The following is a 25,578-nucleotide window of genomic DNA, read 5'->3' on the forward strand; positions in this document are numbered from 1 at the left end:
CTCTCCCGACAGGAAACCCAGAGCGGGTGGCCACCGAATTCTCCTCCCTGTGCTGACCCCCTCATGATGGCACGTTGTTCAGTCTCACACGCCCCCTATTTCCAGCCTCCCACTGGCTCCCCAGAGCCCAGTTCCTTCCTTTGCAAACACGCTCTAAACCAGGGTGTGAGGTCCTCAGGACCCCAGAGGTAAAATTTCAAAGTAAAGAAGCTCTGCTCTGAGGGGCACAGGGTTGGGGAGTCAAGGACAGTGTAAGTTCCCTTTAAAAACAAGTACAAGGAGGAAGTCCAGGATCCTGGCGCAGGGAGAACCACTTTCAGCAGAAGCCAAGAAGAGGCACTGTCCTTCCATTCGGCCCAGACTCTCCAGCTCCCTCCCGAGAACCTTCAGCTACCAAGTGGGCAGCGGCATGGTTGAGGGCACAGACAGAGTAGACAGAGTGGTGTGTCTGCCTCTCTGAGAGACTTGGGGACAGACACTTCCATAGTTCCTATGAATGGGCTACCACCACAGACATCAGGAAGAATGACAGTCAGGGGCTGAGGAGAGAGGATGTCCTCATCTCCAATTCTACAATGGGAAACCTGGGTTTCAAGGCCATCTTTGACATTGGGCGGGGGGAGGCTAGAAGCAACAGGGGTCTAGAGAAGAAGCCGCTGGGGGTGTCTAAAACACGAGTGGGCAATTCATGGATTATCTATCTATCCCTAAGAAACTTAGAAAGTAGCACTCGGGTTTGGGAAGAGATGGGAAGGATGAACAGGCAGAGCACAGAGGATTTTTAGGGCAGTGGGAATACCCCATATTCTCTAAGGACAGACACATGGTGACACACTTGTCCAAACTCACAGAATGCACATCAGCAGGAGCGAACCCTAACGCGTCGACTCTGGGTGACTCTGGCCTGTCTGGATCGGCTCACCAGTGGGAACACATGTCCCACGCTGGGGGTGTTGCTCACCAGTGGGAACACATGTCCCACGCTGGGGGTGTTACTCACCAGTGGGAACACATGTCCCACGCTAGGGGTGTTGCTAGTGGGGCAGCTGTGCACCGTGGGAGCAGGGGCGTGCAGGAAACCTCTACCTCCCTCTCCACTTTGCTGTGGGCCTCAAACTGCTTGAAAAACAAGTGTTAATAGAAATCAGTCTAAGAGGAAGAGAAAGAGATTAGGCAGGCTGGAGACCATGAGAAAACATGAGATGTCCCAGAGAGATTGAACTTTATTGAGATTTCCTCCCCGATGAAATCAGAATGGCATTAACACTGGAAAGCTTCCACTTTGGAGAGAAATAGCACTGTTCAGGCACAAACACTTACAGATAACTCCTCTTGGGGGGAAATCTCAGGATCCTCAATTTACCCCAGGTCCCAATCCACACCCCCCCCCACCAAAGAGTCAGAATTCTACTTGAAATCCACATCCACAGAGCAGGGCCCAAACAGCATGGAAAGCCCAGGCGGGCCGGCTGATGAGCCCACTGGCAATTTAGAGAAAAGTCAGGTCAACAAAAGAGGAGAGGGAAAGGAGGGAGAAAAGGCAAATGAATGGAACGAAGAAAGGGAGAAACAATCACACTGGTCATGTCATCCCCCGCCCCATGAAAACACAGATCCTGAATGAAGGTACTGGCCTCCTCACACCCACTTCCCGCAGAGTGACAGGGGCATCGGCTGCTGGCATGGGTCTGCACTGTGCACCACCCAGCTGCATGGAGAAAACCAGACCTGCCTGAGCTGCTCGAAGGCATTGGGAGCATCAAGAGGCAAGGCAGGAGGGCAGACTCTTGAGACGGTAGGTGCGGTGAGGCAAGGGTGGATTTTAATGAGAAGAAAAGCAGCTCGTTAGGCCCTGGTCACCAGACTCCTTGGGCGCCCCAGCAGACCCCAGCGCTCTGCTTGGCTCTGTCCTTAGAAGCAATGTCCTGGAGGCTCTGGCGCCTCTGGCTGACTTGTGGGAGGTTCCAGGCCCTGCTGCAGCTTGCACCCGAGAGCTAATCCTTCTGGGAAGCAGGAATTCCGAATTCTCCGCAGGGACCTGATCTGATTGACCAGCAGTTCACTTCCACGGCCTCGTCCTCGGAGTGCCTCCCGTCTGCCTTCATCTTCACTTTCCTTCTGGTCCAAGGTGACCTCCTGGTGCTGGTGGGCCCTGACTCAGGCCTCATGCTGAAGCCCCCCAAATCACTCATTCCCAAGGGAGACTGGCTCATGAGGCCACAGGTGCCGCAGAGGGCAGCCCAGAGCCAGGTCTCCTGGATTTGCACAAACCATTCACTCACCTACTTTTCATCAAAAGGTTCCTTCCCTCCACTCCCTGCTGCCCTCCGGGGTTGCCCACCAGCCAGGCAGGAGCCTCACAGCGCATCCCTTCTCCGTGCCTGCTGGCCTCTGCTGTCTCCCTCCTCTCGCTCTCGGACAAGGCAGGACATGCATATTCACACGGATTTGAAGGCACTGGCTGCCCTGTGGTACGCGTGGTGCAAACCAGTATCAATTCAGGCGGACACTGAATGTGAAGCCTTGGCTTCCGCCCACACCGAGTGCCTGATGCTGGTTCTGACTCGTGGGCAATCACTCTTGAGTTTTGAGTGTCGGCACATCAGGGAATGGAGAAGAAGGGGAAGGAAAAGCCATGGCATGAAAACCAGGAGGGAACGACTCTTCTGCAGAGCGTCTCTGCAGAGAAGGGATGGAAACTGCCTCCTCTTCGTCTGGGGGAGATGGGCTGCCCAGAGAAGACCCTCAGGAAAAGGAGCAAGGTTTCCATCGTCCCCTCTGAAACCCGCCTTTGGGGTCTGAGTTTTCCAAGACATGCAATAGACAAAGACACACTGCAAACCAATTAACCCTCTGAGCCCCTCTGGTACTTGCATGGAACACTCAGCCTCCTTTTGGGGCTGAGAAAGGGACTGAGCTTCCCAACCAGCTTAGAAGACTACATCAGAGAAATGGCAGGGGGAAGGCAGCACCTTCTCCTGGCCCACGGGACTCCTGTTCTCTCTCAGCATTCTGGTATCCTAAACTGTTCTCCTGCCCCATGAGGAAGGAGGGAGGAGGGCCTAGAAGGAGGAGGGCCAGGAGACTGCATGAGAGGAAGTCACGAAGGACCCAAGCAGCCCTACAGAAATCAAGTCTTCCCTCTTTTTCCCAGCTTAGAGACATAAAAGAGAATTTCAGCTGCTTTCAGCTGGACACGCATCACTTCAGTATACACTAGAATTTAGCTGCTTTCTGTCCCTTTGCAATAGGACCCAGGAAAAGCTGGCGGGGCCTGACCTGTCTTAGTCAGGCCCCCCCACGGAAGCAAGAAGATGGGCACACTATATAATTCACAGTTTCCTCTCGCCTCCCTTGACCCACACGCTCCCCCACCACTGGCCTCAATTAACTCCCAAATCTCCGGCATGTAAGGATTCTTGCCAGTGTGGCTCAAAGGGTTAATAAACCAGGACTTCTCAGACAGTTAGGACACAAGCTCATCCACCAACAGGAACCCCAGAACGGAGACACAATGACCTAGTGTTTCTTATAGCGATTCTTTGGGGTCTCGCCACACCCTGTTTTGTCACAGTTGAGAGCACCTGGATTCTTTCCTAGCCCGAGGCTTCCCAGGAGGCCGGGGAGCTCCTGCGTGATGGCCCGCTCAATCTTCTCCAGGAAGCAGCCCCCCATATAGGAACACTGCTGGGACAGCAGCTTGAAACTAGAGATGGGGTTGATGCCAAAGAAGTCCTTGTAGGCCTCGCGGTTGGGAAGGTCAAACTTGCTGACGTTGGTCTTTGCCAGGATGGTCTTGAAGATGTAGAACTTGTCGGGGTCTTCCACAATGTCCTTAAAGACCAGCTCTCCATCGCTGAAGAAGGTCATTTTGTCCTTGTAAGTCTGGAGATAGCGGTCGACCAGGAGGGCGTGGATGCGGACCCTGATGGCGTGCTGGCGAATGAAGGCGATCTTGTTCTCCAACCTGTTCTCGATCACCTGGTTCAGATCTTCCAGAAGAGAGATCTCTTCCTTGAGGAACAGGTCCCGGTGGGTATCGGGCTTGTAGTCTTGTGGCCAGAAGGAGCTGACGTACACCCTCGGGGGCTCTGTGACATTGATGAGTGGGGCCAAGCTCCAGAAGAGGGCCCCATAAACCCGCATAAGCATCTGTGTGGCCAGGTTGTCGGCCTTGTTCAGGATGATCCTTATCTGGGACTCACGTCCCTTCAGCTGGCGGAAGAGCATCTCTAGCTCCAGACCCACATCCAACTTGGTTGGGTCAAAGACGACAAAGATGAGGTCTGCTCTGTCGATGAACCACTGGCACACGTCATTGAAGGGGTAACCTTGGGATGGGGGGGAGTAAGAAGTAAAGCTGAGCAAGCTTACCCTAACCCTTCGTGCCCCCTTCCAGAACCAAACCATTGCCTGCACTGAAGGAAGTAAAGGCAATAGGGATTTTCTGGGCTTTTAAAGACTCAAAGAATTAACTGTGTATCTCGTGGGCCTTGTCAGCCCTGAGCCAAGAATAGCTTGATCCTTGTCTTAATCTATGGAATCCAAGGCTCCAGGAAAATAAAATACTTTTTCAAAGTGGAGATCTTTCTACTGTCGAAAAAGATATGGGACAGTGACAAAGACATTGAAGGGATGAAGTCAGGGAATTAGAAGGATATGAGGGAGAGGATGTGCTATTTAGGGGGAAGCGATGTGGAGCTGGCCCAAGACCCAGACTGGAATTTGGGTTCTGCCACTGGCCAGCCCAGAAGAGTAAAAGCTTCCAACCTTCACCATTTTAGTTACAAAATGACAAGAAGAACAATAGCACCTAGGTCTATATAAAGATTATGATGTTGCTGTAAGTAACAGAAAACACCTAACTAAAACCGCCTCTCACATGGTAGGTTCTCAACATATTTTAACTCCTTCCACTTATTTCCAAAATAAAGAAACTAGGAATACCTGTCTTGAAATTCTTCTACAACAATCAATGTAATGCACATAATTATCTGATGCATAACAGAAGAAGAAAGGTGGAATTTACTATCATAATTATTAGTGACAATATTATTACCAGTAATAAAATGGTCATAAAATCAAAATGAGAGTTATAACCATAAATTGAGATCCACCATCTGGGCCTATAGTCCTACAGATGCCCTGTGATGACTCATCTCTGCATACAGCCCCGTGTCACGGTAATACTTAGTGACCTCTGTCATAACCTAGTGTCTGCTGGGCCCAAAGTGGCACTCTTCTCCCATTGGAAGAGAATTTTGGGTAGTCTATGGTCAAGCAGGTCAAGCTTATGGTCAAGCAGGCCTGGTAAAGTAGACCCTGGACCAGGAGGAGTTTGAGGTCAGGTTTAAACCAGAACCCAAGTTAACCAGAGGTCAAGTACACGTGGACTGGGATCCGATTTGCCTTGGACAACGCTGGCCATCTTTCCTCTCCCCTGCCTGCCTACCACCCACCACTGAACTGTTTTCTAACACAAAACTCAAGGTGTTCGGACACAAGTGCTCCATTACCTCTTTCTTGCTGCTTGCGGTTTTCGATGATGCCTGGTGTATCCACGAAAGTGACTCGCTCCAGAAGTTTGTGGGGAACCTCGATGCCAATCAGCTTCTCTAGGAAATTCTGGCCAAATTTCTCGAGGGGTGAGAAGGACCGGGCACTGTCAGCAGCCATGACGATACCCTCGATGGTTTTCAGCTTGGGTCCATGCATGAGGACGGTGAACTCAGAGGTGGTGGGCTCAGCACCTGCACGCATGGGCATGAGGGCAGTCGGAACACAGTCACCTCTGGGACAGAGACCCTACTACAAAGTAAGTGGATAAGCAAGGGGTTTCAGGATGGGTTTGCCCCAAGAACTGGATACCCTGTTTGCTAAGCTAGTGTCTTCTTTCTTTTTTTAACTGTAAAATAAATGTCACGAAATTTACCATTTTACCCATTTTGAGTGTACAGCTCGGTGGCATTAAGCACATTCATACCACTGTGCAGTCCTCACCACCATCTGCCTCCTGAACTGAACCTGTCCCCATTCATTCCCCCCTTCCCAGGCCCTGGTAATCTCTGCTCTACTCTGTTCTCTGTGGATTGGATGACTCTAGGCACCTCCTAAATGGAATTGGAGAACATCTGTTCTTTTGTGTCTGGCTTATCTCCCTCAACATAGTGTCTTCAAGATTCATGGATGTTGGGCGCCTGGGTGGCTCAGTGGGTTAAGCCACTGCCTTCGGCTCAGGTCATGATCTCAGGGTCCTGGGATCGAGTCCCGCATCGGGCTCTCTGCTCAGCAGGGAGCCTGCTTCCCTCTCTCTCTCTGCCTGCCTCTCTGCCTACTTGTGATCTCTCTCTGTCAAATAAATAAATAAAATCTTTAAAAAAAAAAAAAAAGATTCATGGATGTTGTAGCATGTTTCCGAAATGTATTCCTTCTTAAGACTGAATGATACTCCTCACTCTATCGTACGGATAGACCCTTTGGTTTATCCATTCATTTGTCTGTGGATGTTTGGGTGGTTTCCATCTCTCAGCCGTTGTTTACAAATTCTCCTGTGAACACGGACTGTAGCTATTGGCTTCTTGTATGTAACTCCCATTGTTCTATCGAAGACACACATGACTATTTCATCGTGCCTGCACAGAGCACACTGCCATGCCAAACACACGTGCACGAGAATCCGCTATTACCTGTATAGAGCTGGTAGCGAGTGTTTTCCAAGCCGAGGAGGTAGTTTATCATGGTGGACTTGCCAACGCTCCACGGTCCCAGGAATAGCACCATGGGTTTGGAAGTAATCTCCCCATCTGTAGGCAGCAGGAATTAGACGTGGAAGTGACTGATGAAGTTCGCACAGGAGTGACACAGTGCTTCCCGCCACATCCCAGTCCATCTAATGGAGTTTGAGAATTCTACATGGGACCGGGCAGGGTATGGCTATCAGTGGCATGTCTCTTGCTATGTAAATGTGATCACCCAGTTAAAAGACGCGAGGAGACGTGATTCTGGCCTTACACAGATCCTTGGCACACAGGCTCCAGAAGGAGGAGATGACATCAACAAACACTGACTCCGAGCTCACTGTGGGTGAGGCCTCTTGGTTTGCATCTGAGGAACTGCTCATCAGAAGGGGAGAAGGGAGCTGCCACAGGGGGAGGGGTTAGAACTCTGCTACCTGGGGACGTCTGGCTTGGCTCAGTCAGTGAAGCGTGTAACTCTTGGTCTTGGGTTTATGAGTTCAAATCCGACATTGGATGTAGAGATTACTTAAAAATAAAATGAGGGGGCGCCTTGGCGGCTCAGTGGGTTAAGCCTCTGCCTTCAGCTCAGGTCATGATCTCAGGGTCCTGGGATCGTGCCCTGCATCAGACTCTCAGCTTGGCGGGGAGCCTGCTTCCCCCTCTCTCTCTGCCTGCCTCTCTGCCTACTTGTGATATCTCTCTGTGTGTCAAGTGAATAAATACAATCTTTTAAAAAAATAAAAAATAAAATAAAATGTTAAGCGGTGCCTGGGTAGCTCAGTTGGTTGAGTGTCTGCCTTCAGCTCAGGTCATGATCCCAGGGTCCTCGGATTGAGCCCCACATTGCACTCCCTGCTCAGCAGAAGCCTGTTTCTCCCTCTCCCTCTGCTGCTCCCCCACTGCTTGTGCTCTCTCTGTCTGTATCTCTGTCAAATAAATAAATAAAATCCTTTAAAAGAATTTTTTTTTTTAAATTAAAGAAAAAAATAACCCCTGTGCTATCTGGATTGGTAACAGAAAGAAAAAGACATGAGATAGGCTCACACAATCTTAGACATCCTGGATGGGAGCCTCCTGACATCCTACCTCAGGCTCAGCCTGACCCTGGGCTCTGGGCCAGTCTCAAATTAGCCTCCAAAGACCACGATCTATTTCCCAGGACCAAGCACTGACTAGGCAATTCTTGGGTCCCTGGGCCCCATGTCCAATGTCAGGAAGAGCAACCTGCCTGGGCCACACCAGTTGGGGTCTCTAAGAAGGGAAAGCAGAATCCTCCAGTGCTTTCAAAACCATGGGGTGGGGGAGACAGGGCCACTGGCTGCTGACTCACAGGCTCCTGCCCTTGCAACGTGTCCCTGAGCCACAGCACGGGGACCAACCCAGCATCACGTACACCTCACATTCTCCAACCTCTTGGTCCTCCTGAGCCCGGCGCATAGGCCCTGGACAGTAGATCCTCTTTTTTTTTTTTTTTTTCCATTTTGATATATTTAATTTCTTGGTTCAAAAATCAGAAGTATGAAAGGGTATAGAGTGAAAGTCTCTCACCCCTATCCCCAGTCTGCCTCAGTCATAACACCCATGATGTATTCTTCCAGGTATTTTAATGCACGCGGTCTAAGCAACAGGAGCAGATACCACATTCCCCATCTTCTTTCTACAAAGAGGAGTGCAGAATTCCTCTTGTTCTGCACCTTGCTTCTTGAAGTGCTGGTTTTCTTTCTCTGAGGTGAACCTTAGTCCCAGAAGACCAAGATGGTGTCTCGTAAGTGGCAGGCACATATATAATTGCCTGAAATTGATACCACGGCCCTGCCCCATTCCTCTCAGGAATGGAGCAAACACACACGATGAGTAGCTTGCCTCCCTGAGTGCCAACACCTGGCTGGAGGACAGGAAGGGATAGGCAGACTAGTTATAACCACAAAGATCCTAGGCAGAGTGTCTTTCACCCAGGTCCAGGGGACACTAGGGGAACTGGATCTTCCAGCTCCCTCTGAGAAGAACTAGAAACGGGCTCTCTGGGGGCTGCTGTTTCAGCTGTCTACAGCAGGGGGCGTTACTGGCATGTGCTGGAGGCCACAGGTGAGACGCTGAGGTTCCCCTGCAGGCAGGGAGGCAGAATCCCTGGCACCGGGACAGGGGAGGAGAGAGAAGCCAAGCTCAAAGAGCGGGGATCAGGAGGCAGGAGCGCCCTCCCTGCACAGCACTATTCCATCCGTCAGCCCAAAGCCACTTGGGTGGGTCTGCGGGGGCTTCAAGGGAAGGCCAGTGTGGAGGACAGGAAAGCCACAGGAGACAGCCACCTCACACATCTCCTGTGAAGCCTAAGAGGATGGTTGCCTCTTAGGCTTGGAAGAGGCTGTCTGGGAAGTCATGGAATAGGGCATTCTCCCCAAGAAGGAGCCGAGAATTCCAGCTCTTGGTTCAACTGTGTGATCCTGAGAAACCCAGCATTTCCCTGTGCATCGGGTCCCTCTTCTGTGAAGCAAGAGTAATGGGCACCCTAAATACCCTGCCCACTTTGGAGCCTTCGAGAGCATCCCATGGAAAGCATCACACAAGAGAAAATGGCAGTTGCCCGTTCACACAGGGAAAGATGTGTAACACCCTCTCCGTTCAATCAGATACATTGTGAAAGTTTTGGGGGATGAACAACTCAGGAAAAGCTCAGGGCTGCGGGGCAACAAGACTCTCCCAGACCATTATCAAGGCCACAAACCCGTCTGACCTAAGGCGACTTGGCAACAGCTACGAAAATGTTTAACTCCACAGTTACACTTTGAAACATTTGTCCTACAAATGTATCTTCACGTACATCTACAAATCTGCACATACATCTACAAATGTATCTAACAATTAGAGTCGCATTTGTAACATTTCACACAGCCCTGTGCTTTTACCATTTCGGTCAAATACAAACAGAAAAAGACACGCTTGCTCCTGGGAGCAGACTAAATGTCTGGAAGTATTTGCAGGAAACTATAACAGAGGAAGGCTCTGAGGTACAAGTGGAGACGCTGAAAATCAAGAGAGGGATTTTTATTTTTCAATTCATACTATTTTCCACTATTTGATGGGGGGGTTAGGCAAAAAGTATCCCTTGTTTTTATTATTCCAAAAATCAATTTTTAAAAGAATCCAGACCCAAGGAAAGCTGACTGAAGTGATAAGGAGAAAAGAAAAAAAAAAAGGATTCTGGGCCAACTAGGGGACTTAACACATGATCTCTTCCCTGTCAGGGGGCTCTGGGGGGACGGATGAAAATTGGCATCATGGTCCTGGGAAACCACAAGCATCCTACTGAACCATGAACACGTGCAAAGTGATCCCCACAAAACCCTATGCAAGTTAGAGCACTCTTGAGGGGAAGGCTGGTCACGTGACAGAGGCCTGAGGGGTGGAATTTAGGAGCGCTGGGCTCCATGTGTTCCTCACGCCCACCACTCACAGAGCTCAAGAGCACGCGCGGGCATCAGCCATGAGGGTACCTGTGATCTCGTGCTGCCGAAGCTCGTTGTATTTGTATGACTGCTCCAGGGGCTTGATGGAGGAGTGGTAGATCTTTCGAAGCCGCTGCAGCACCACTGGAGGCAGAGAAGGGTGAAAAGGAAGAGACCAGTTCACTTTGCAGGGTAGCTGCCCCCCCAGGCCAGTGGGGAGCAGGGCCCCCCCTATGTTCCCCCACACCCGCCTCCTCTGGCAGCCTCACAGGAGTTGGTCCACATCCCAACCCTTGGAAATTGTTAACCAAAAGGCATTCCTTCCCACCCTCAAAATCTCCTGCATTACTTTTTTTTTTTTTTTAAACCTGATCCTCTTCTCCCTCCAGGGAAAAGCAACTCACAGAGTGAGGCTGGGAGCCTGCAGCGTGTGAGGCTCAGAAGGAAAAACTGGGGCCCCAGACCAGGCCATCTAGACCTGACCCTCCCACAGCTCCCCTCTAGCTGTGTGCCCCATGCAAACTGTGCAAACCGAGGCTGCTCTGAGCTCCAGCCAGCTCGTCAATGAAGAGGAGGCATGAGCCCCGCTGAAAGCCTTGGGTTATTCTGAGCGTGAAGTGCCAGAAAGAAAAGAGCTTTATAAACTGTAAAACCAAAGCAGATGGGACGAACTCTTACGAGCAAGCCTCCCCAGCCACTGCATGAAGGCTGGCACTGGGCCCCAGGCAGCAGCACTGGGATTTGTCCTTGGCCCTGGCCCTGTTCCCTCAGCTTGGATCACCTCTCCTCCTCCCTGCCAATCGAGAACTCCCACCTGGGCCTTGGACGTTGCTTTGGGAGCCTCTTCTACAGGGCCCCCATTTCCAGGGCTCTCAGCCCTGGAGACCTGCCTGCCTTGGAGCCCAGACCCAGCCCGACCCCCAGTCCCAGGTCCTTCCTCTGGTTACCAGAGTAATCATCCACAGGCTTGTCCTCGCTCAACATCAGAGTCTTCTCGATGTGGGAGCGGTCCCTCATCTGGGCTTCTTCACTCACATCCTCTGCCTCTTCTGGGGAGAGAAGCAGAGAGCAGGGTTAGGGCAAAGCAAAGGGCCGGGCTTTGCTCTTGGCAGGAAAAGGCATAAGGAAGGGCCATGGGAAGGCTTGCCAAGTTCACCTGAACTGAGTTCTATCTTGAGAGACTCTGAAAATCCAAACTCAGCTTCCGCTAAACTCCATGATCCATTTCACATATTCAGCAAAAATGAATTGAGCACCTAGCATGGGTCAGGCACAGAGCCCCACGCTGGGAAAGCAGTGGTGCCCAAAACAGACACAACTCCTACCCTTGGAGAGTCTTCCTATAGTCACATGGGGAGAGGGGGAGAAATCGTCTTGAAAGTAAGGTAATAATTACGGTCAGTGTTGTGGCTATGGCAGGAAAGATTCCAGAAGCTATGGGGGCCTAAGACGTGTGCCTGTAAAGTCTGAGCAGGCTGGTCAGAAACCCCACCTGGGAGCTGAGATCCGAGGGGAGGAGTTAAGTAGGTGAAGACAGGGCAGGAGACAGGAGTGGTTTTCAGGAGTCGGCCTTACTTCCTAGCAGCACTGGCAGCCAGGGAGAGGCTCTAAGCAAACAACTGACCCAACAAAATGAGCATTTTCTCAGGATCACACAGGCTGCTGTGACGCTTGGGTGGGAAGAGCTGCGGCTGGATGTCTTGGGGCAGGGGGTGGCCAACCGTTCCTCTGCCCAAGCGGGAGATGCCCCGGTGACCCCCTGCAGGTTCCCAGGGAGGGGTGCCTGCGTTATAGGCCTAGCGGGTGGGATGGACTTGGGCAGGAGGGATAGGGGAAACCAGTCCCATAGGCGATGGGAGGAGAGAAGAATCACTGTGTCTCATGCAACACCTCAGGAACAGATTCTCCAAGATCCCCCAAGACAGCCCAACCCCAGACACAGCAAGGGGTAGGGGGAGGAGGGTGGGGGGTGAGGGGCCTCCAGCTGGCTGCAGGCCCTCCCCGTTGTGGAGGGTGCAAGTACCCAACAAGCAATGTGGAAACTAAATCCTGCAAGGAAATCTGGGGGGGGGGGGGGGGGGGGGGCACATTGGAGAGAGACGACTGAGCCCAGGCCCTGTACCCTGCAAGCCGCTCTTGGTCCAGGCCAGCATATTTGGATACAGCATGGGGGGCACTGGCCATCCCTAGGATGCACTATATCACTAGTGTTGGCCCCGCCCTCCCCTGTGCCCCACCCCCCAGGCCTGCAGGACACCAGCGTCCCTCATTATCACCATCCTGACCGCACTCCCCCTCCACCCCACCAGACCTGGCCTAGTCTTCAAGGGGAGACCCCAGGGGGCTCTGAACACACCCTACCCACAACTCTCTCCACCAGCCTGCCACCACAGGGCCTCAAAACCTGACACTGTGCCCTGTGTCCTTCAGGTTAAGGCAGTGGTCTGCACTGAAGTGGATTGAGGGACCCTAACAGGAAGGCTCCAGAGGGCCTCACTCAGAAGTGACCAGGTTATTCTGGGCTGTCCATGGTGCGGCCTCCCACTGGTCCCTCCAAACAGGGTTTAGTGGCTCATGAGCAGCCCAAAGGCCCCTCATGGGCCAGGCATCCTGGCTGGGGCCTCCACCCAGCAAACCCGGAGCTGGCTGTGGGTTCTCCCGCCGCACTCTGTCCTGCCTAATCCACCACACACGTCTTGCCGAAGAGCGCAACTGCCCCAGGGGCTGGGATCAATCTTCATGCTCCCCTACCCTGAGGCCCCTCCTTAGGCTCCTCTGCCTCGTCTCCCTCGGGCCCTGTATTCAATTCCTCAGAGCTCAGCTGGGGCCCCTCATCTCCAGGGCTCATGGTTCCTGCTGCTTCCTGGGGTTCCCCGGCTTCCTCTGAGGTGCCCCCAGTTTCTTCTGAACTCTCCCCGTCGCCACTGTCCTCCTCAGATTCTTCTTCAGATGGCGCTCCTCCTCCTTCCTCGCCTCCACTGTGGTCACCACTCTCTTCTTCAGAGGAGGCCTCATCCAGGGCCTCCTCAGTCAGCCCTGGGGCCTGGGCCTGAGGGAGGTGGTCCTCCTGGGTGTCCCCCGCTTCAGAGCTCCGTGCATGGCTGGTCTCTGAGACTGGGCTGGGCTCCCCCTGGTCCTCAGCCCCCTCCTTGGTTTCTGTGTCCATGTCCAAGCCTCCATCTGACACTTCTGGCTCCTGATCACGCCCTGGGCTGTCCTGTTGTGTCTCAGGGGCGTGGATCTCCATGACCTCCATGGCAGGAGAGGCTCCCAAGCCTTCTGGTTGCACAGTCCCTCCTGCTGCCCCCTGGGCGGGGTGGTCCCCTAGAACCTCCTCAGCTTCCTCGGGGACTGCGCCACTCCCAGCCTGCCCTTCAGCCACCCCGGCAGCCCCCTCCTGTCCTGGGCCCTCTCCCAGTCCCAGCTCTTCCCCAGGCCTGCCCTCTCCTTCTGCTGGAAGGATGCTGGCTCTGGGTGGGCCTGATTCTTCCTCCCCAGGTCCCGCAGGGTCCCTGGGGGCAGCTGACTCTGAGGCTGAGGCATTGGAGAGGCTGGATTCGGGACCAGGGCCCGGGCTGGTGCTGGCAGGGGGCCCAGCGGCTGTCTGCTCCGAGCTCTCAGCCTCCCTGCCATCCGGGGAGTGAAGGAGCAGGGTCTTCTCTTGAGGGGCCGCCTCTGCATAAAGCGCCCTTTCCTTCTCCTCTAGACTTGCTTCTCCAGCAGAGAAATGATTCTCCAACAAATTGCCAACATCTTCCGTGCCACCCGAAGCGGAAACTTGCCGTTCTAAATGATTAGAACACCATTGGTCAGTTTCACAGGGTTGGCACTCACTCCGCTTCTCTAAAGAATCTAATGCCACTTAGCTCCTGTCCTCTGGGAGGGAGGTGTGGACCTCCCTCCCTGCTCCTCACAGCTGCCCTCTGAGGCAAGCAGAGTGGCCATTACTCGGCCTTCCACCCGAGACCTGGAAGCTGTGGCTCGGGAATTATCACCCACTGTCCATCCCTGGGGGAGGGAGCAGCCGAGCCGCCTCTAGGACCCCACCCTTGGCCCCTGACTCTCGAGCCTCCACTGGGTCCTGATCACCATGAGGAGGGAAATTTAGGGATCCCTTCCAGCCCTTCCTCAACCTTGCAGCAGGCACGTGCAGCGAGGCTCACCAAGAGATCTTTCCAAGATAGGACAGATGCTTGGACATTCCACCCCCTGGTCAGTTCCTAGAGTCATTAACCGGCAGGCTTTTTACACTGCTATCGGCAAAGGAGTGAAAACAGGTGTGCGCCGGCCAGATCATCTCAGGTTCCACAGCAAGTACTTAGGGGATTACTTGTGGCTCTCGGCCTTATTAAGTCACACATTCAACTCTGTCCCCTTAAGGGCAGGCATTTGCTGGCCTTGCTAGCTTAAATTAGAGGGGACACGGCCTGAGGAGGAGGAGCTACCCAAAACAGGCAGGGCCAGGGCTTCCCAGTGGCCTTAGCCAACCCCTTCCCAAGGGGATCCCCTCCTAAGGGCCCGTGGCTTTACCAAGGAGAGCTGAGGGCACAGAGAGAGCAGAGCAGGAGAGAGTCCGTGGGGGTCTAGTCTGTGCCAGAGACCTCCATCAGGAGGTAAGTGGGATTTATGTGTAAAATGGGGCCAGGAGAGAGGATTGGGTCTATCCCTTCTGTCCCCTCCCACCCAGGTTGGGACCTATTTAAGGAGGAGGCTCCAGGAGGGGGACAATGAAGGTCTGGCACCCTACCTTTCGGTAGCTGACACAGCCCCAAAGACTCCCTTAACTCACAAAGATGCTTTCTGAGGAAGCAGCATCCCACCTCTGCTGGGGACAGCATGGTACTCCCACCTCTGCCTCCCACAAAGAAAAACCACATCTTGGGGCTCCCCTTTTAGGGTAGCCTCCAAGGGCCAAGAACAACTATTTTCTCATTGACCCCTATAGCAGCAATCTGCGATCAAATTCAGGAGGAAATTCGGGTGCCTTTAATTATAAAGGAGCCACTTATACTGATAGGACACTTTCACATTCATGACCTCACCTGACCACCTTGATTACCATCAGACACATTTCAGAAGGTCTAGAGAAAGTCTTTGACTTGCCTAAGACAGCAGGTGGCCAGTGGGTGACTGGAATCTAGAACTGTCTACTCCTCATCCAAGCCTCCTATGTCAACCTATGTTTAGGGGTGCACACGGAAACCCCTTCTCCCTGAGACCTCACCCCTCCCTGCACACACCTTCTGTCCACATCCAGACTGCAAGAGCTATGGCTTTGATAATCCTCCCTGTGTTCCCCCAGACCCTGAGAGCCACAGAAAGTGCCAGGGAGAGAGATCCGTGGTGACACCTGGGTACAAGGAGAATTTCTGGTTCCCCCAGGGGAGAGCTGGAGGTTACCTGTTAAAATTTTCTTTCCTTATCTCCTAATTCTTCTGTTTCCATCTCTATCCCCCCTGACTCCCTGGAGAAAAAATTATGGCAGGAACTCTGTTTAACTCATCAATACTGACAGTCTCTGAGCAGCAAGATATGGGTACTATACCTCATAAGAGATACATTTGTACAAGCTTTCAGTATGCCAGGCAATGTTAAAGCATTTCATACAAATAAGACATTAACTGATCTTACTCAATTTACTTCATCTCACTTGCTTCTGGAAGACAAGTCTTCCTCTTGCTATTTTTACAGCTGAGATCAGGACTGAAATCTGAGACACTGAATGCCTTGCACACAGCTGGCAACTGGCTGAAGCCATTTAACTACAGAGCAGCAGCAGCCGGGAGCTTGGTAGAGATGCAGACTCTCGGGCCCCAGCTCAGACCCACTGAATTAGAATCTGCAGTTTTACAAGATGCCCCAGTGAGTCATTTTCACTTTAGTTTGAGAAGCTCCAGTCTATACCAGAGGATAAAAATGCTTCTGACGCAGTGGTTCTGGGCACTGGGTACACATTGGAATCACCCAGTTCTTGGTCCATTCTTCCCCTCTCCTCAGAGGTTCTGATTGAATTAGGATATATCCCAAGCATCAGGACTTTAACAAAAACAAACAAACAAAACAACAACAACAAAACAACCTTGAGTAATTTTACTATGCAGCCAAAGCTGCAAACCACTGATAAACCAAATAATCCTGAGCCCTGAGTCCCTGAGCCCAAGACTTCTCCTCCTGGACCCTCCCCACTCTTGTGACCACCGGGGACTCCCAAGTTGGATGAGTCACCCAAGGCTTAGCATTTACCCTTGGAATAGCAATGGTCCATGCTTCTCTGGTGAATCTAGCCCTTTCCTCAGGCCCTGTTGCCCTCTATTATTGATGATGATAATGATGATGATGATGGTAGGGATGGATGGTAAGGATGGTGATGGAGGCAATTGTGGTGATGGTGATGATGATGGTGGGGATGGTAGGGATGATGGTGGGGATGATGGTGGGGATGATGGTAAGAACTGTGGTGATGGTGATGATGGTGAGGGTGATGATGATGCTAAGGATGGTGGTGATGGTGATGGTGATGATGATGATATAAGGATGGTGGGGGTGATGGTGGGGATGGTGAGATGCAATGATAAGGATGGTGGTGATGGTGGGGACGATGATGGTGGGGATGGTGGTGGTGATGGTAGTGATGATGGTGAGGATGGTGGTGGTGATGGTTATGGTAATGATGATGGTAAGGATGGTGGTGATGGTAGTAATGATGGTGGGGATTGGTGGGGATGGTGGGGATGGTAGAAATGGTGGTGGTGATGGTGATGATGATGGTGGGGATTGTGGGTGGAACATACTCTGGGTCTGACCATCTGTGGTGTTTCTAATATTCTCAGAACACCCTCTGTCCCTAGTAAGGGTGAAAGGGCTACATAATCCCAAGGGAGAGGAGGACCCCAGACTTTGGGGGCTTAACATGAACTTCACATTGTTTATTTCCACTCCTGGGCCCCTGACAGGAGCGTGTGTGTGTGTGTGTGTGTTTCTGTGTCTATGTGTTTCTGTGTGTCTGTGTGTGTACATCCATATCCTTCCCTGGTTTTTATGATTTAGTGTCAAGCTGTCACTGACCTGCTAAGCAATGTGGAGCAAAAAGTCCAAGGGTGATACCTTCATGCCCTGTGACCTTTCTTCCCAGGCTAAAAATAACTCTGATGGAAAAACCTCTCAATGAAACAAGCTGTGCCACTGACCCCCAGAGCCCAATTCCCAAGAAGCGGCTATGCCATTGGGCCTGATATCTCCTCTGGGAGGCAGTCAGAGGCTTCAAGAGCCTCTGATTAAATTCAGTTCAATTCCATGAAATCAAATCCAGTGTCTTCCCTCCCTCCCTGATCTCCCCAGCATCTAGCTGAAACCCCCCAGTGGCCCCTGGAGGAGGTAGGGGAAGGCACAGGGCACCCCAGATACCCCAAAAGGGCTCAGACCCTGGTAAGATGAGTCTTGGTCTGCTCCGGGACACACAGTGCTGTACTGTATGTGCCGCTGCCAAGGCAGCTGCCCTGACCTGGGCAGGCCTGGGCGCTTGCATCCGAGTACACAAATAGCAACCCCAGCTCAACCCCACAGACCACGGGAAGGCCCACGTGCCAGGCAGAGCATGGCCTAAACCAGGTCTGCTTTCTCTCCTGACACCGCCTCTGCCGTCTTTGGAGTCTTTCGGCAGCTTGCCCCACCGGCGGCCCCAGTGGGGGCTCCAGGCTCAGTTCCTCTCTCTACCACCAGCCAGCTCCTAGCCCATTCCAAAGCACTCCTCACACAGACTCAGAACTGTGGAGTCACCAGTGGCCTGAGTCCAGGTGCAGAGGAGGAAGCTCTGGCCAGGGAGCTTTAGAGACTTTCCCAAGGTCAGGATAGGGTTGTGACAGAGCCCAGGTTCATGGCTCTCAGTCCAGAGTTCGTCCTGCCCCCATGTAGCTTGCAAACCCTGTCCCACGAAGGCTAGAGCTCCATCGATGGGTCTCGTAGGTGTGGGAAGATGAAGGAGCTGGGGCTCAACCACCCCTTTATCCCTGGCAGCTGCTTCCCTTGGGCCAGTCTGTGCCTCCCAGGGACAGGATAAGGGGCCTAAGGAAGGGGGGGTGACAGCCACTGCTCTTGCCTATCCTGCCTTGTCCCTAAAAATTCCACTAGCTTCCTATTGATCATTTTCCCCAAAAGTCCAAGAAGCCCCCCATATAGCATCTGCTGACCAATGTTTGCCAGGCACTGAGCTGGGTGATGTCTCACCCTCACGCAGAACTTCGTGCTTCCAGAAGTGGTTTTACGTTCTTCTTCCCTGCCCCCAGCAGCCCTCTGAGGCATGGGAAGCAAGGACTATTAACCTCTGAGGAAGCGGACACAGGAAAGTCATTTGCCCAACAAGCATTCCAGGAATGGGCTCGAGCTCAGGCCAAGACACAAAGCGGAGTTCCCGGGCCACATGTGGGCAGTACCCAAGACCCGCGGGGCTTTCCAAGCAGGGATGCCCAGTCTCCAAGGGCGGGTCAGTGTAAGCTGCATGTTCCAGAAGGTGATGCTAACGAGCACCGATGTTTGAGAATCATGGCTCTGAGCCACCCTGGCTGCCAGGCGTCAGGGAGTCTGTGTTGAAGCTGGAGATCAGGAGAAGGAAGGTCAGAACCTGACACTTTGTTTGGCTGACCTGTTCTGAGGCCACCTCTAGAGGCTGAATGTATTCAGTGCTTCCACAGAGTAGAAGAAGGTAAACTCAATCCCACCTGTCCAAGACTCCTTAGCACACGTGTTTCTTTTTCTTTTTTTTTTTTTTTTAGCACACGTGTTTCTAAGGCTCGGCCAAGGTTATCCTCCATGTGTCTTCTCATCCATTTCAAACTACGGAGTCCAAGTCACACACAGGTAAGATACCTTTGACGGTCACACATACAGAGTTACGTAGTCATCGTAATAAGGCCCCAGAGAGACCATCGCTTTCCAGTTCTAGTCCTGGACACTCGTGTACCCAGGAGTCAGGAACACCAGTCTTGCATCCAGAGGGCCCCACGTCTTTCACCAGGCTGTCCTTCACCCAGACACTCAGACAGCTCGTCTGCCATGCCTCAAGTATAGCTGAGAGCCCTTGAGAAAGACAATTTACAGAGCCAGAGCAGGAGACTAACCCCTTCTGGGTCCTAGATCTTGTCTCCGAACACTCCTGGACTGGGCCAATGGTCAGCAGCCTCTTTGGGTGTCACATTTTTTTCCTGACCTTATTAACAGAGTAAATGTTCACCATTCAGGGCCCCTTGTTCTTTCGTTCTTGGATGAGCCTTCAGACAGCTTTGCAGATGCCCGTGCTGAGGACCCTAGAAGGGAAGTGTCCACATCCTCCCAGAACCCTGGGACCCTCTCTCTTGCCATTTGGTTGGACTTTACCTCTTTCCCCCTGGACAAGGGACCCAGGGTACAGTGGACGAGGCAGCCATCCTGGGAAGGTTCTTTGGCCCTCTGGCCAAGCTCCTAAAGTCAAGGTTAATCCCACCAGGACAGCTAGTCCCCAGTTGGACTCCAGCCCCAAAATGATTCACCCAGGGGATAGGACGCAATGACAACGGCACCAATCAGAGAGAACCATGGGATTAGGAGTCAAAAGCGACCGCCTCACAGACCAGACGAAGTGTTTTGATTTCAGTGGTCAAGAACCGAAAACTCTGAAGAGTGGTTGCCCCAAGGACACAGGGCTGGTTAAACCCATCAGCCGCAGGCTGGTTCTAGAAGCCAGCTCCCCACCAATCAAGTCTCATTGGCTTTCCTGGCACCAGGCCATCAATCCCCAGAAAGGAGAGGGGGTGAGCCAGCTTCTGAGTCTATCCTCTTCCTCCTCCCTTTAAAAAGGATTAAGACTTCAGGGCGCCTGGGTGGCTCAGTGGGTTAAGCCTCTGCCTTCGGCTCAGGTCATGATCCCAGGGTCCTGGGATCGAGCTCCGCATCGGGCTCTCTGCTCAGCGGGGAGCCTGCTTCCTCCTCTCTCTCTCTGCCTGCCTCTCTGCCTACTTGTGATCTCTGTCTGTCAAATAAATAAATAAAAATCTTAAAAAAAAAAAAAGGATTAAGACTTCAAGACAATTGCTTTTAACCCATAAAGTTCAGAGAATTGACAGAAGAACACCTCCCATTCCCATCCCTAATTCCTGGGAATTCTTGCTTTGGGCGCTATGGAGAGAAATCACACACAATCCCACAACCATCACATATACATATTCTTGTTACTGATGCCCAAGGGATTCAAGGTTCTGGATGAACACTCCCTTCTGAAAGGCAAATGCCTCTGAAAGAGGTAAAACCCGAAGTCCTCACCCCTTGCTGTGACTCAATGATTAAAGGGACAGCTTGTGGAAAACCCAGTTTTCCCAGAGATCAGCCCTGCCTGAAGTGAAGAGAAATCCTTGTAGGAGTCATTGGACAATACTTCCTCCATTCAGAGGGGGTGAGCTGAGCGGGGGAGGGAAGGCAGGAGGGAGAGGTACGTGCTAGATCCCGAGACAGGTGGCTAGCACCCTCCACCTCCCACCTCCCCACCCAAAGACATGGAGTCCCCCTGGAGTCTGGAGGATGACCTCTGGGAGGTCACCAGGCAGGGAGAGACCTACTGAGAGCCAAAAGGAGTGTGGCTCCCTAAGGTCCTGGTCAGATGGCTGCCCTGAGGTCTGGTCAGAGTCACCTGGGCTTGGAAATGGGGTGAACAATGACTCACCAGACCCACCGCATCCCCAAGACAAGGAAGCAGGGGGGAGTCTGCTTGATTCTTGAGCTTGGGAAATGGATCTGACGCTTTCCCCAGCCTGGGCTAGGACCACATCTTGGGGCTTCCTTCTGCCACAAGACCCGGACCCAGAATGGTCTCTGGATGGGGTCAGAAGCTGCTTCGTGTCTCACTAACTGGCGATGTGACCTTGGTCCTCACTCCCCCCACACCAGCCCCATTCATCCATAAAACGCGGGAACTGACACCTCCTCCGCCGCCCCCTTCAACGTATTTTAAGCATCAGCTGATGTTTAAAAGCGTCCTGCGGTGTCAGGTGTAATGACACGAATCTCCTAGCAGAGCAAACATGCCAGGCCGAATCCCAAGTTCACCGAGGGGGCCAAAACAGAACAAGCTTTGGACAGCAGCCAAAAAGGTTCACCTTCACTCCACTCATGCCAACCCTCTGTTTCTGGGGGGTCAGTCAGTGGGCCAGAACGGTCTTTCTGCCGAGGGCTCCTTCTCCCCTTCGAACAGCCAGAAGCAGCTCGGGCGTGGAGTTGTGGGCATGCTGAGGGTAACCTGATTTTTTCCATGAGGTTCCAGCTGGCCTGGGACAGGAATGGGCCTCAGCTGTCAACACTCCTGGGTCCCAGATCCCATCCTGCTGAGCCCCACATTGACTCCTGTGGTAACTGACCCCCACCACTTCCAGTCAGTCCTGACTCACCCAGAAACTGGCTGAGGCAATGCACATCTCCCTCTCCCAGACTCCTCCCAGACCCCCAGACTCTTCCCATCCACCACTGAAGGGAGGTAACCCTGCATGGCACCCCTAGCACAAAGGCACCCTCAGGAGGATGCCTAAGACAATCCACTCGCGGGCCGCGTGTGTCTGAGGATGGGTGAGAGGCTCTGCCTGAAGGAAGAGCAAATAAGGGCCCATCTCAGCTCTCAGAAGTGGCAACATAGCCAGAGAGGCCACCACAGTGCCCACGTGTCCTCACTGTCCTTGGAATAAGCGAGCCCAGAGAGCAAAGCAATAAGCCCTTCAGAAATGACTCAAGTCTTGAGAAAGTCGCTTTGACCGTGTCACAGAGATGGAGCGAGAGAGACACTTCGCTTGTCCTGCTCGGCTGAAATCAGAGCTAATGTTTTTGCAGCTTTGAAGGGCTCCACGTGTGGGTCTGTGTGACCACAGGCGGCCCCTTCGCCCCCACTAGCGGTGCCCAGCCTCCCCAACACCTGCTCAGAAGGTGTCCTTAGCAGATCACACCTCCAGCCGCCAAGATGACCAGAGAAGCTGTTTGCCCCCAAGTCTACTCAGAGAAGGTTACGGAGGAAGATAGAGCCAAGGGCAGAGGCTACAGCAGCAATAACATGAATATTCTGCCTGGTTTGTTGCCCTGTGTGCTCCGACCTAAACACCCTTCAGCAAAACTGCTATCCAGATGCCAAGACACAGATCTTTCCACCTTCTCTCCCGAAAGGCTTCACCAAGCTCATAACAGATGGGCTCCACTCCCAGATCCTCAAACTCATGGCCCCAAACCGCAACTTGTTTTGGTTATTTTTGTCTTAGAGATTTGTAGCACCAGAAGAAAACTTAGAAATTAACTAGTCCAGCTCACTCATTTCACAGCAGAGGTGACCAAGCCTGCTGGAAGCTGCCTACTGAGCGGGGGGCAAGGCTGGACGTAAACACAGAGTCCTGGATCCCTCACCCCCTCAGAGATCCAGCACTTCTGGGATCACCCATCTGTTCCCCTTGCCTGTTCCTACAGAAGGCATAGTCTCCCAACAAGGGCCAGCTGAGGGCTCTGACGTCCGGCTGGGTCCCCGAGCACAGCTTTCCATGGAGATTTTGGGAAGGACTGGGGTAAGGTTCAAGCTCAAGGAGGCCATGCACACCCAGCCCAGCCCTGCATTCCCCAGGACTCTGGGTGCTCTGGTGTCACAGGGAGGAGAATGCAGGGAGGGGCTCACTATCCTCGTCACCAGGGGACAAAGGTCAGCTGGTTCCACGAAAGCTACATGAGATCAGCCCTTAGCTTCTGAGTTCAGGATTTGGAGAGGCCAAACGACACCAGCCAGAAGAGACTTCCAGAGTCTGGGTCACAAGGGAAAAGGAAGAAGACCTCTGCCCGCCCACTGCTCCATGGACCGTACAAACTCTCAAAGCCTCTAGGGCACTTCAGAGCTTGAAACACCACAGGCAAGGAATATCCAGGCAACTCTATGGTAGAATGTTCTAGAAATCCCATGTCTTCCCAGGAGCAGGCTTCCCAGTTTATATCCTCAAATGGCCTACCCCAGTGACCCTCAGACATGTGGGCCACGATTTCCCAGTGAGATGTGGCTCTGTCCCTCTCAAAGAGCTCCCCCTCTGGACATCCCCACCCCCAGGGAGAAATTATTTCAGGCAATTAAACTCAAGAGTGACTTCCTTCTTGTTGCCATTAGTGTCACCAAGGGCCTGAGTTCTCGTCTTGTCTTTTCAAACACTGAAACCAAAGGAGGCTCTTGTCACCCAGAACTTTCTTCCCCTTCAGCAGCCTGGTGACCATGCAGGTCAGGGCGAGCGGAATTCTAGTTCCCACGGGGCTCCCCTGGGGAGAGGAAGGTCAAAGCCAAGGGCAGGCCAGAGGGCGGGTGAAGAGCAAGTGAACATTCCACACTCACTGCCCCTGGCAAGTGGACATTCCACACTGAATGACCCTTCCTGATCAACACCAGGGGCCCCACACAGTCTCTGCCAGGCCCCATCTGAGGAGCTCCAGCCAACAGCCTGCCTGCCTGCCAGCCGGGCAGGACCAGGGCCCCAAATTCCTGCATCAAAGCCCGTTCCTGGGGCTGCTGCCATGAAACCCAACTTGGGCAGCTTAAAGCCATAGAAATGTTTCGATTCCTGGTCATGGAAGCCTTTCGCTTGAAACTAATTAAATATGGAAGGATGGAAGGAAGGGAGGGAGGGAAGAAGGAAGGAAAGAGAGAAGGGAGGAAGGAAGGAAGGAAGAAATGTCTTGTCCCATAGTTCTGGAGGCCAGAAGTCCAAAATCAGGGTGTCTACAGGGCCATGCTCCCACCAAAAGGGCTAAAGGAAGCTCCTTCCTGCCTCTTCCAGCTTCTGGTGGCTCCCGGCAGTCCCTGGCTCATCCCTGTGGGTCTCCAATCTCTACTCAAACAGCACACACTTCTCCCTACATCACTATTCTGCGTCTCTTCTCCTTCACATCTAAGGGCACCAGTCAGATTAACTCACTACATCTGCAAGGAACCTATTTCCAAATAAAGCCACATTTGGATGCACTAGGAATTGGGACTTCATCCTGCCTTTGTAGGAAGACACAAACCACCCCATAAGAGGTCCAGATGGCCACACTGGTCCCCGCCTGGAACACCCTCCCGCCTCTCAGGTCTGGCCGCACCCACTCCCTCTTGCCAGCCTACAGCCTGTAGCCTCCATAATGTCCTCTGCTTCTCACCCCTCCAGGCTGCATGGGTCCCCTTGCTGACCTCAACTGACTCAGTGTCCACGACCATCCACACTGAGCCAAGTGACATAGCCCCTGCCCCATGTGACCTTCGGGGGGCATGTATGTCTCTGATCTTCCCTCCTCGGTTGTCACTGACTCTGCGGCAAGAGGTAGACCCAAAGCCTCTTCATGTCCCCCCAGGGCCTGAGAAAGTCCTGAGCACTGGACTCACACAAACCAGTGCCTGCAGAATTCTCCAAGAAACCACATTCAGCCCCAGGCATTTCCAACAGTCTCCCCAAGTGCCAGCCTCACTGTCTTCTACTCCCCCACTGCTTGGATTGGCTAATTCCAGCTCACCCCTGGGAGAACACCCTGGTCCCCTCAGTACTGAGTACTGACGTGCTTCCACTCTGTGCTCCTACAGCACATGTCACCTTATGTCCCTTTTAACTTGTGTCTCCATTTCAATAAGCCCCCTGGGGCCAGGGCCTACAGTGTGTCCCCACTAGGACTGCAGGTGTCCAGCCTGGGGCCTGGCAGATACCCCAGCACAGCAAACACCTGTTGGATGACCTGAGAGCACCAGACAGTAATGAGCCTCCTCCCCTGGGTCAGCCCTTCTTAATATGTGGCTTAAGGCCATTTACAAAAGGATCACAGAGGAGTTTAAAAGTCAAAAAATCCATTCCTGGGCCATTCCTCAAACCCACTCAATCACACTCCACGTAAGGAGGCAGGCAAGGCTGATGTCCATCAGCTCTGGGAACATTACAGGTCTGGAGCCTAGCTGGCCTTGCTAGCCTACTGGGGGATATTCCCCAGAGAAAGCACAAAGAAGCAGACGGTAGTGGCAGGGCCTCACAGAAGCTGCCTGATGGAGTTTGGTGCTCAGGCAGAGCTGCCCGGTTCAAAGAGCAGCCCCGGGACCCTGGGACTCTCAGGGAGGAAGAGAAAGACAGAAGGACAGAGGGGCCAAAGTTGCTCTCCCCTAATCAGCAGTGGAGACTTGAGCAAGAATTTCAACTGTTCTGTGCCTATTTCATCAAAATAAAGTGGAAAAGAAAAATACCAGATTTGTGGTGCCTTCATTCCACAGCTATTGATGGAGTGCCTACTATGTGCCAGATAATGGGAGGCTCAAATGACCTGCGATAGACTTCTGAAAGCCAAATAATACTAGAGATGTATAAGGTATTTCTAGGGGCACCTGGCTGGCTCAGTGGGTGAAGCATGGGACTCTT

The 25,578-nt window shown here is 52.8% G+C and overlaps 1 protein-coding gene across 1 annotated transcript in view; it reads right to left on the reverse strand.

Annotated features, from left to right (window-relative positions):
• Positions 1 to 1,205: 1,205 nt before the first annotated feature.
• The window catches only part of SRL (sarcalumenin), a 37,633-nt gene continuing 13,260 nt past the window's right edge, over positions 1,206 to 25,578 (reverse strand). Inside the window, exons 2-7 of the mRNA XM_047714481.1 lie at positions 12,932 to 13,966; positions 11,128 to 11,229; positions 10,229 to 10,324; positions 6,687 to 6,803; positions 5,517 to 5,750; positions 1,206 to 4,331 (exon numbers count right to left, since the gene is read on the reverse strand). Of these exons, the coding sequence (XP_047570437.1) occupies positions 3,520 to 4,331; positions 5,517 to 5,750; positions 6,687 to 6,803; positions 10,229 to 10,324; positions 11,128 to 11,229; positions 12,932 to 13,966 (2,396 nt within the window). The 3' untranslated portion in view covers positions 1,206 to 3,519. The remainder of the gene's footprint in view (positions 4,332 to 5,516; positions 5,751 to 6,686; positions 6,804 to 10,228; positions 10,325 to 11,127; positions 11,230 to 12,931; positions 13,967 to 25,578) is intronic.

This window comes from Lutra lutra, chromosome 18 (genome assembly GCF_902655055.1).
Source record: "Lutra lutra chromosome 18, mLutLut1.2, whole genome shotgun sequence".
NCBI classification, from domain to species: domain Eukaryota; kingdom Metazoa; phylum Chordata; class Mammalia; order Carnivora; family Mustelidae; genus Lutra; species Lutra lutra.